This window comes from Blennius ocellaris, assembly GCF_963422515.1.
Source record: "Blennius ocellaris genome assembly, chromosome: 10".
Classification (NCBI taxonomy): Eukaryota; Metazoa; Chordata; class Actinopteri; order Blenniiformes; family Blenniidae; genus Blennius; species Blennius ocellaris.
Window position 1 is genome coordinate 21,847,723 of NC_137659.1, and position 11,288 is coordinate 21,859,010.

General features: G+C 44.9%; 2 protein-coding genes across 3 annotated transcripts in view; both read right to left on the reverse strand.

Annotated features, from left to right (window-relative positions):
- Window positions 1-784: 784 nt before the first annotated feature.
- prkab2 (protein kinase, AMP-activated, beta 2 non-catalytic subunit) lies at window positions 785-7,225 on the reverse strand. 2 transcript variants are annotated; one of them, XM_080504135.1, is made up of 8 exons: window positions 7,015-7,225; window positions 4,648-4,840; window positions 4,407-4,564; window positions 4,223-4,316; window positions 3,635-3,749; window positions 3,351-3,484; window positions 3,205-3,273; window positions 785-2,187 (listed from the first exon to the last, which is right to left on the reverse strand). In XM_080504135.1, the coding sequence occupies exons 2-8, from the start codon at window positions 4,804-4,806 to the stop codon at window positions 2,110-2,112; spliced, it is 807 nt and encodes a 268-aa protein (XP_080360261.1). In that variant the 5' UTR covers window positions 4,807-4,840; window positions 7,015-7,225; the 3' UTR covers window positions 785-2,109. The 2 variants fall into 2 exon arrangements, with proteins under 2 accessions (XP_080360261.1, XP_080360262.1); XM_080504136.1 differs by lacking the exon at window positions 7,015-7,225 and adding an exon at window positions 6,672-6,800.
- A 434-nt stretch (window positions 7,226-7,659) lies between these two features.
- Window positions 7,660-11,288, reverse strand: part of LOC308135556 (mitochondrial adenyl nucleotide antiporter SLC25A24-like) — an 11,441-nt gene continuing 7,812 nt past the window's right edge. The window contains exons 5-9 of the mRNA XM_080503608.1: window positions 11,264-11,281; window positions 11,078-11,185; window positions 10,132-10,299; window positions 9,820-9,970; window positions 7,660-9,207 (exon numbers count right to left, since the gene is read on the reverse strand). Of these exons, the coding sequence (XP_080359734.1) occupies window positions 9,026-9,207; window positions 9,820-9,970; window positions 10,132-10,299; window positions 11,078-11,185; window positions 11,264-11,281 (627 nt within the window). The 3' untranslated portion in view covers window positions 7,660-9,025. The remainder of the gene's footprint in view (window positions 9,208-9,819; window positions 9,971-10,131; window positions 10,300-11,077; window positions 11,186-11,263; window positions 11,282-11,288) is intronic.

The window sequence follows — 11,288 nt, forward strand, 5'->3', positions numbered from 1 at the left end:
TCTTGTTCGTCAGCAAACCTTTTCAGCTTTAGTATATTGAAAAAAGCCAAAATTCTGATTTTATCTTAGTTTCTTCAGTAAGCAAATTAAAAAAAATCTTAACAATTATGAAGGCAAGGCAGCTTTACATATAGTTGGCAATGAAAAAGGTGGTGAATAGGAATAAACACAAGTAGATAAAACAAGATAATAGAGATTAAAAAAAATACAAAGGTGAAAGGAAACTGAATAAAAACCAAAAAGTGTGGCTAAAACAAGAATATATGGATGAAAAAAGGGGGGAAATGTAGATTAAAAACAAGAAAATGTGAATAAAAAAATGTAGCTCATACAAGACGTTATGGATAAAAACAGGAAAATGTGGATAGTAACCAAAAAAAGTGTAAATAAAACAAGATGAAAGTAGATTAGAGCAGCGAAAAAGTGGATAAAAATGAGAAAAGGGGGAGAAACATCGAGGTCCAGGTGATGAGATGTGACATTTATTCCTCCCAAACATTTCATGACTATTATTTATTCACACAAGTAAAACCTTCTCAGTCAGCTTGTGTTGGAGCAGAAACGTCTTTGTACAGAGTGTTTCTCCTAAAAGTCACGGCGGAGAGAGAAGAGGACACGAGGAGGTGAGGCAGGGTCACTACAGCCACACTTTATTTGCAAACAGATGTAACCTGGTTACAGCGGGTTTCCTGCAGAGCTTTTCCAAACATTCACTAGAGCAGCTGGAAGATTTCAAGTTTTGGTTTTAGCCTTGAACCCCCCCCCCCCCCCCCCCCCCCCCCAAGCTAAACTTGTCCGTATACTCTTTTTAACGCATCACAAAATCTCCTGAACTCCTCGGGCAAGACGTCAAATACTTTTCTAGGTGAACACTTGCAAGGAGCGACGGAAGTGTCTTCACCTGTGGGTAAACTGGATTATTGCACACGACCAATCGGCAAACATCGTTTAAAGCCACACCGGAAAACACATTCAAATACTTTCTACTGTCTTTTTCTTACATTTTTTTTTAAACACGCATGAGCAAACTGTACAGTAGTTCATTGCGAGGCGTGTGTGTGTGTGTGTGTCCTCGTAGCCCTGTCGGTGAACCTGAGACACACAGACAGACAGACAGACACAGACAGGACATCCCTGCTTATTAAATACACACAAGCGCAAAGCTTTTCTCGGCCGACACTCGGCGGTAAAGTGCGGCAAACTGACGCCAGCAGAGCGTCCACACACCGTGCTCCTGCTGCGCCGTGCTTCTGGAGCCAAGACGGCTCACATTTAGTGTTTTCTGTTTCTCTTTACGGCCGATTATTGCACTTTGTAGTTCCTCCTGCCTCGACACTGACGACAGGCCACAGATACAAACGTACCGACGTGAGCAGAGAGACGACGACTCTTAACAGACATGCAGAGCGAAGCGGTGCGTTCCTCTCCACTCCAATGTGATTGGTTTGACGGTGTGTCGTCAGGTCGGAGCGTGTAACGTCACGTGACACCTGTAGATGTCCCCGTCCTCTCAAACCTCTCAGTCTTTACACTTCGTCAAACCCAAGTTGTGATAAAACGGTGCCACGCGGTAGCGACTAGAAGACATGTGGCCTGACAACACTGAGCCTGCCAGTCACAGTTCAGGGCAAAGAGAGGAGCAGGCTGAGTTGAAGGCGAAGACACGGACATTTACAGGTCCTAATAGATGTGCACACACACACACACTTTGGACATGGAACACACACAAAACCTCCACTCGCACGCACAAGTCCCTTCGCTCCAACGTCAGCAGCCACCAGGGAGGAAGCGCCGCCGTCGTCTGGCTGAAGGCCGCGTGTAACAGAAACCTCGTTGGACACATCAACGCACGTGAGCAAAGTGAAGCAAACACTCCCGACACGTCTCTGTTCTGTAAAAACACACGTGGTTCTTCTCTGCTGCCTTTGTTCAGCCCCGCTGTAAACACAATGTCAGTGCTAAGTGTGTACACACACACACATACACACACATACACACACACACACACACACACACACACACACACACACACATACACACACACACACGCACACACACACACGCACGCACACGCACAAGGCGAGTAGAAGGCAGCCGCCAGGCTGAGGCTTATATGGGTTTGTAAAGCAGAGAGGTGACGTATTTCTTCTTGTAGCGGTGGGTGGCGCTGAGCACCATCACTCCATCCTGCGGAGGACAAACCACACACAGTTCACCTGCTGCACACCGTCACAGAAAAGCAACTCGTCACCTTCGTCCTTTAGACCAGTGTTTTTCAACCTTTTTAGAGCCAAGGCACTTTTTTCTTTGGAACAATCTGGAGGCCCACCACCACCACCTCCACCACCCGGAAATGTTAAAATGTGAAACTCTGTAGCCTCTATTAACAATATAAAGTCATTCTCATCAACATTTTATCAACAGGAATCAAATAAATACAGAAAAAAAGTATTTCCCAATTTCTTTTTTTAATAGTGACTCACTCAGTGTGAAACCTGGACCTGATGGATGAAGAGCTGAGATCCTGGTTCACATTCTTCCTTTTCAAAAACTTCTCCATCACTGTCCCTGACACAGTACTTTGATACAAGATGGTAGCAGGAGGTGGTGATTAACCAGACTGACGTCTTTCAGTTTTGATTTCACCGACAAAGTTCTGTGTTGGCATCTTGTGGTGAAGAGTATTGTAGGCATGATGGGAGTTCAGGTTATGTGTTGCCGGAGGTTATTGAGAGTTATTGTTGGGGTTGTTGTGTGTGTTGATTAGTGCTTGTGTTGTGTTTTTGTTCCTCGGTTCAGATAGTTCATTATTTCGTCTAGTTTGGTTTGTTGGATGTTGGTGGTCAACCATGAGTGAGAAATGTGTTTTGTGGAGTCTCATCCTGTTATGAAGTTCTGGTTGTGTGTGTTCATGTCAAAATAAAAGCCTCTGATGATCAGCTGGCAGAAAATAATCTCAACTCAGAGCAATTCTTCCACAGCGCTCGCCACAGTATTAATACATGATTACTCTGCACACTGCTCTCACAGCTGACCGCGGCTGTTAGAGCAAATGTTTTTTAGAAAAAATGTGACACTGGATCATTTCCCACGGCACACCTGCTTACATCTCGCGGAACACCAGTGTGCCGTGACACAGTGGTTGAAAAACACTGGTATAGAGGACGGGTGGCTGGATGGCGAGGCGAGGGTGCGAGTCCCTACCTTTATTGAGAGAGCGTAGAGGTGGTTCAGCATGACGTGGTTGGGTTCAGGCAGCAGGGTGGGGTCGCACTGTGGATGGAGGAGCAGAGCGTGAGCCTCACCCCCCGGTAGGTGTGCTTCAGGGAAACGGCGTGGCGGAAACTGACCGATATGTTGGTGTCCTTGTTGAGGATGACTTGCAGCAGGTGGGGGGGGAGGATGGGCGGGGCCTTAAAGCGCTCCTCGGGCCGGAAGGCGTACTGCTCCTGACCGTACGGGCCTGGAGGGGAGCTGGACAGGTCTGGACCCGCCAAACACACAAACCAGCAAAGGGTCGTCAATGTCTCCTGTGTCTTTTTGTCACAAATTCTCCGTCCTACGTCTATCGTGTTGAGAGTGAAGGTTTTTTCGTGGGGGGGGGGGGGGGGGGGGGGCTTGCGGAGGCGCTGACCTGACGTGTCGGAGCACTCCAGAGAGTCCACCTGCAGGGCGTCAAACACCTCAAAGTCAGACTTCTTCACCCGGATCAGGTTGTTGATGGTGCCGAGCTGACTGGTGACCACCGGCTGGACGGGGACAAGACAAAGACCACCGAGGACATGAGACGCGGGAGCCCTGGTTTACTAAGAGAACGTCTGATCGGCGACTATCAAAGACCGACGAGGGGGCGGCGACCACACCAACGGACCGAGACACAAACACCTGACGAGGAGGAAAAGCTGCTGCTGAACCGATCAGGCTCCCCTCATTGTTTTCAAATAGAGAACAGAGCTTCAACTTGTGATCACGAACTTCAAGGAACCACTGTGGTCCCACACGGTGACGTACACACCCAACACAAACGCCAACCGATCAGGAAGCTGACTGGACGATCCGATAAAGGGGAGGGTCATCCAACACCTACTGTACATTACTAAAAGACATGAGCAGTATGACGCTTCCTGACCCACTTTCTATGTTTCTATAGTGTTTGTTCTCTCTTCTACTTCTGTTGTTCATCTGCCATGTGAAAAGAGTCTTAATGAAACCAGGACTGTACCTCTGAGGGGTCGTGAACCCACTGCCCGTCCACAAAGAACTTGTACTGGTGCTCTCCTTCCGGCAGGTCCAGAATTGCCACGAAGTCCTTGTGGCTTCGAGTGGAAGAAAGAGAGCAGGAGCGTGAACAGCGGGACGCGTGGCGACCGGACGCGGGTCCGTCTGGGGACGGCGTGGCGCTTCACCTCTTATTCAGTGGAATCTTGGTGCTCCAGTTGTTGAAGGACCCCGCGATGTAGATCTCCTTGCCGCCTCCGGCCCAGCGGATCACAGTGGGGCGAGCTTGAGGTCCAGTCTTGACCAGGTCGTCCAGGTCGGGGGTGAACTCTTTCTCTCCCGACGTCTGCCCGGCAACAGAGACATTGAGACGTGCCGCGCGGCTCCTCTGGCGGAGGCTCGTCTCCTACGGTACGGCGGCGGCCCTACCTTGGACTCCAGGCTGTGCGTGTTGAAGATGTTGGGGTCGTCGGTGCTGTCCACCATCTTGCTGCTGGGCTCCTGGTCTTTGGAGCTGCCGCTGCTGTCCGAGCGGTGGGCCTTGCCCCCGTGGCGGTCCGCAGACGCCCGGTCGCTCGTGTTTCCCATGATGCCTCACTTCTTGATAGCGCCGCCGGGCGACCTGTGACGGGGCGACAGCACCGTGAGCCATCCCGCCTTATCATCTGGTCCTTTACCTTCCTGAGTCACACTGACCACGGATAGCAAAGGTCAACGTTTTGGACACCCAGTTTAACCTCCTTCATCATCATCATCATCGTCATCATCATCATCGCCATGTCTTATATTGTTTGAAGCTCATAGATGTGTTTTAAATTCCTCATTTCTTCTTTTTAAGCAACACGTCACATTGACATGTTACTGTGCTACCGATTGAATTAACAGGAATCTTATCTGACTAATTAACGGAACGACGACAAAACAAGAGGACGTTGTCAAAGTTTCTTCTTCAGCCAGGATATTTATTTGCAGAAACTACAGAAAAGGTCTGATTTGGACGACGGTTTGCTCGTCGCTGCCTGCGGTCGTTTACAGTCCGAAGAACTGCATCTAAGGTCAGAGGAACACTTTGTTCATTTATAGTTTATTTTATTTGTGATCGGTGACGTTTCACCTAATTATTGAACATCTGAGATAAAGTTGAGAGTTGATTTCTCCGGGTCGCCTCAAATATTCCATCTGACATGACCTGCAAAGGTGAATTCAATTGGCGATCTTTTAAGAGTGTTTGATACAATTTCGTCAAAGTAAGACATTATACTGAATTGTCTTTACTGATTTAAACTACATCAAGGTCGGAAATAACCAATTAAAAATACCTAAAATCTGCCCTTGTACTTGGATGACATTTTAATCACATTTAAATACAAATTACACCATGTAATCCATGTTATTGCTTGTAAATTCCTTCTAACTTACAATCCAGACGAACAAAAACAGGCGGTGGATGCAAAATATAATTAATACCCATTTCAGTGTTTTTTTATTAAATATTTTGAATTTTTTTATGGGTCTTTGGAACAAAAGTACGTGTAAATAAGTACAATTTAAGCCAGAGTGCTATTTTCTGTAACAAATTATAAATACTCACAATTCTCTAAGTAGTACTTAGTTTATTTAAGTTGGGTTTTTTTAAAGTTTATAATTCCAGCGATACATATAATGTCTGCTATAGACAATGAAAGTGAATGTGGTTTCAGGAGTTGTACTTGAGTAGTTTTTAACAGCAGTACTGTCACTTGTAACTTAGTACCAAATAACCAGTCTAAGTAGTAATTACATATTCAGTACTCTTCCCATCCCTCGCAGAGTTTCAAATACTCGCATTACTGTAATTAAGTAGTTTTTGGGGGAAATGAGAAATAATTTTACGATTATAATTGAATCAGTTTACTTGTAGAATGTAATCATATTTACAATGGCCTGCCACTGGTGAGATAATTAGATGTGGTTAAAAAGTAACTAATACTTAACTAGTACTGTTACTTGATTTGTTTTTAACAAGAGCACTTATAGTGTCAACATAATTATAACAGACTACAAACGTTCTTGCCTTTTGTTTTACTTCTGGTACAGCTGGAACTTACAAATATTTCACTTTAAAAGCATTTGGGTGCTTCCTTTGAGTGCATAATTAACTGAATTTCAGATTAATTTGACAAAAGTATACAATATCATTTACTTCTGAATCTTAATCCACAGTTCAAACCTTCTTATCTCCATGTTTGTATCAAGAGTTGATTGTTTTAACACAGAAAATCCCAGTTTTGTGTCCACATTTATTGATAACATGTCATATCTATACACTTTGCTTTCCTAAGATACTATATTGTATACAAGTAACTCGTTCTTTAAATGGAGACCTAATCATATGAATGAAAGTAACGGTATTTGGGGACATATTTAGTGATTTTCCCTGCTTTATTCCAGGGACCAGATTGAAGGATCGTAACTGTGAATCTGACAGCAGCAGCTTAAGGTAAACACTCCGTCCAGCCGGCGACCGTCCACCGTCTGAGCCGCGACAACATCCACACTGTCCGTCACGTTTTCGGGGGCTGAGCAGGCGCAGTGTTCGGGGCTGTTTCGGCGGTGCTGGGCTGCAGCGGATCCAGCTCAGGTCAACTTCTCTCCGGCTGCAGCATATTTTTAGCTGCTGGTTAAAAGTCAGCGCGCTGCTAACTGCTAAGCTAACAGGTTCCCCCCCTCGCTCGCGACTGCTGGAATTGAAGCGGCGCCGTGAAAACACGAGTGTTTTTATGGGCGCGGAGTGACGGTGAAGGTGGCGAAACTCACCGACAGACGGTCTTCAAGCTCCAGTTGTGTGTTTTATCGGAGGGAGGGACGGAGGGAGGCGAGGGGGCAGAACGCCTCACAAAACTACTAGCCCGCTGCGACGTCACCCCCCTCGGCTACGGCGAGCGACAAGGGAACAAACTACAGGTGAAGGACTACGAGGTCGACTGAGAGTAAACAAATATATGAACAAACAACGGGGTGGCTGGACTCAGTCATCAGTAATACCCCAAAATTATCCAAGTAGATTTAGGGGTTAAATCATGAAGCATCTGTAACAGAAGCGCGCCCTGAATAATGAGCGCCTCGTTGACAGAGGAAGCACGTTCAATGTAGCCGCCATCTTGGATGGGTCCCCCGCAGCGACATTTAATGAAGGACGACTTTCTACAATTAGCATAATCATAACTGATACAAACGACAGAAACGTAGTTATGATATACCGAGGCTTGTTGCAATAATATTCTGAAAACATTTTAAGCTATAAAGACTAAAAGTGCTGCTTTATTATAACATAATTACAATTGTATTATATACAGAATAAAATTGTTTGTAATTGACCATTTTGACATTTGATGTATTTCTCTTAAAAACAAAACAACTCAAGGTTTCGTAAAAAGATATTTATTACCTTTTCGGTTGCAAAGCTAAATATTTGAATTTGTCTGTATGTATTTTGTTATTTATTGAACACATTCGCTGTCATGACATCTCAGTTCATTCTGGAGCATGCATTCATGTTTTTTTTGTTGTTCTTCTTCTTCTTCTCTCTATTGATTACTACAACTGAAGCTGTGAACAAACATCAGACCACCTACATGCACTCTGTAGAGCCAACACACTGGAGGAAGAAAATGACGGTTGAAACGAAGTTTCATTGTGTAATAAATTAAAGCCACCTTCAAGAAAACAAACATTCATGTAATTGATTGCTCCACAGAAACTTTCCACTGCTGGGCTGTGTGCAAGAACAAATAACAAAAGGGTAACTGTGACATCTGCGCGTGTGTGGCCCTTGTATTGAGCTCAGCAGTGGCTCATTGAAAAATCATCAGTGCATTAATGATAAACCATAAATATATGAGCACATGACATAAATACGGAGTGTAAAGCTACTGAAATCTCCTGATGTTACAGTTTTCACGTAATAAGGCACATTAAAAATGTGACAGTAGTTATTACTTTGCAGATGACACACACATCCACACACACAGTCTCAGGGTATTGAATTTTTTGACAGCAGCTGATTGCAGATGCTGGTGATGTCACTGTTGTGCACATGTGATGGTCTGAAGTGTCATTTTTCCAATAGAAAATACAACATGGCATGCTTCATGTCTCAGGTTTGTTAGTTGTTGGTTTTTTTTGTTTTTTTGTTCCCCCCCAACAAAAACACACTCACACTCTTTTTGCACCAAAGGTCTAAAGTGAAACAAGACTTATTCTCTATTAGAAGCAAGCCGTGGTTTTCAAAGTGTGGGAGAACGAGCCGAGGTTGAACCACATGGCGGCCCCCCCGACGCACCAACGAACATCTCCACTTTCACTTTTAAAATATCATTACAGGTAGTTGGACGCTACAGGCATCAAGAGCACAACTCTGGCTCTGCGAGTTGTAAAAATGTAAAAATATGTAAAAAATGATATTTTTACTTTAAAACCATTTCTGATGGTTATAACTTCCTGGGAATGTCCCAATGTCACTATGCTGATTATCAAGCACTAACCGACCCACACGTCTCCAGCTGCTCTCCCACACTTTGAAAACTCAGTATTTTCTAGTTTTTGGGCAGAGTGTACATACAGGAGCGTTAAAGGATTAAAGCATGCGCCACAAATCTTTAATGTTTTCCTTCAGGCAAAAAAACCCTCATCTGGATTATGTTCCATCATGTCACAGAAGTCATATTCTGTTTGTTCTATTTTTTTTTTTTGGGGTGGTGGTGGGGTTGTTTCAGTCATTTTCAAGTCTGATAAACACGGTAAATGTTCTTTGTGTTTGTGTCCGGCTTCATTTGGAGATTGCCAGACCAGTCTTCATGTACTCGTAAACCACGTAGCTGATACTGACAGCAGGAATGACTTTCATGAAGTTGGGCAGGATCCCTCGGTACAGTCCAAAAAAGCCTTCTTTGACTACAATGTTCCTCATCAGAGAAGTCATGGACGGCTGGTCCGACGCATCCAGGGAGGCTGCAGGGAGAGATCAGGATGACAGTTCACAGCTGTACAGAGATCAGATTTCCAGTTAATAACGTCTTCTATTCTTTTCCCCTTTTCGGTATTTCAACTCCAAACAAGACTTTCTAAAACAGGGGTGTCAAACATGCGGCCCGGGGGCCAGAACCGGCCCACCAGAGGATCTAATCCGGCCGCCATGTGATTTTGAAGTGTAAAAATGAAAACTAACAGAAGCTGATCTAAAAACACCAGATTGGCAAAAATGACATTCAAAACCACCCTTGGTCAGAATTTGACCCCCGACATTAATGCATCTGTGGAGGTCACATGACGCAACACCTTTCACAATAAAACAATGAGTCCAATTTATGTGAAATGATACTTTAGACACGTAAACTCAAAGCAATTTCCAAATGATGACAAATTGTTTTAATCCTGAATAAGATATCCAGGTACAGGTGACTGAGGGGTTTATTTTTGCAAATATAATAATATCTGATTTCCTTTAATATGTATATTTCAGAATAGACTGGTGAATTCTTGCAGTTACAAAAGAATCAAAAGAAGGAAAGACTTTGCATTTGTCCATATCTGCTGCTTTCTGAACGTCCCACTTGGCTTTACCTTTGGCCTGCATCCGTGTGCGCACGAGTGCCAGTGGGTAACTGGCCAGCTGCCCGCAGGTACTGGAGAGGGTCCCACAGCACAGCAGCACCAGGACCCCCGGGTTGGCGGAGTCTTTGGTGTGATATGACAACCAGGTGTTCTTCAGAGTCTGAGATGAGAAGAGTGGACCATCAGGGAAAGTACCCAGGGAAAACAAAACTGCCCTGCAATCCAAGACAGAGCAGTGAACTGTGCAAATCACTGTGTTCATTTAACAAAGTGAAACATCAGAGGGGGGGGGGGTTAGCATTCATCATAGAGTCTGCAGACCTCATACACAGCCAGGTCGATCCCGGCGTAGGGGATGATGCCCAGCAAGTTTGGAACGTAGCCCTTGTAGAAAGCTTTCACGCCCTCCTTCCTCAGGATCTTCTTGGCGCAGTCAAACATTCCAGCATACTGGCCGGTTTTCCTCAGGGTCAGTCGAGTTTTCAAAACCTTCAGCGGAAACAAAAACAGGCCACAGACCCGAAAACCAAGTGAACTGGCTGTAAACGTCCCAGCGCTGCAGCAGCAGGGGAGAGACGACTGGCAGAAGGTGGAGCATACGTTTGAATGATCTACTCCACTGACTCAACGTTTAAACCTTCGGTCGCAGCATACAGGGAGAAATTTCATTCCGGCGCAATGCAACAGGAGGAAGGGGAACTGGAAGCAGCAAAAAATGAAATCTAAAACCATAGTTCAGAATGAAAAGGCGTATATGTGTAGATGCTATAATTACACCTCGCTTTGATTTTAATTTCAGTCTTTACATTGTTGGATATTGATGGAAGCTATTAAATAAAAAAAAAATGTAATTCGGTAGCTACTTCAAGTAGTAATTTAAACCCCCAAAATTCAATTCGTTTAAAATGTGACCATGTGTAAATCAACACTCAATAAAATAAAATAGTAAAATTATTAAATTGTTATCAGTACACAAATGAATAAAATAACAAAATTTAAAAAGAAAGTTGTTTCAGTGCGAGGGAGACTTTTCTAACAGCGCTACACTTTGTCGCTTTACCAGTATTACAAAGAAAAGGTAATGCTGTGCATAAAATGTGTTCTGATGTGAAGCACGGAGCCCTTCCAGAAGGCTCCTCCCCCACGAATACTCCCTCATGACGCAAGTAATCCCAGATCCCTTCTGGGAGCTCCAGGTGGGCGGAGCCAGTAGAACCTCAGGGTTTGCAGTTTGCTCCTCCCACCAGAGGATGGCGCCACGTCTCACCTCCATGGGGTAGATGGCCGTCTGCGCTGTGGCTCCAGCCATGGATCCCGCCATGAACCTCTTGTGCGTCTCAATTCTTTTACCCTCGGCGGTTAACAGCTTCTTATACTGCAACACAAAACCAAAGAAGTGACGAATCGCCACCGGCACGGCCCGGGGGATTATCCAGGAGCCGCGCCGCCTCACCTGCTCGTAGGCCATGAACTTGATT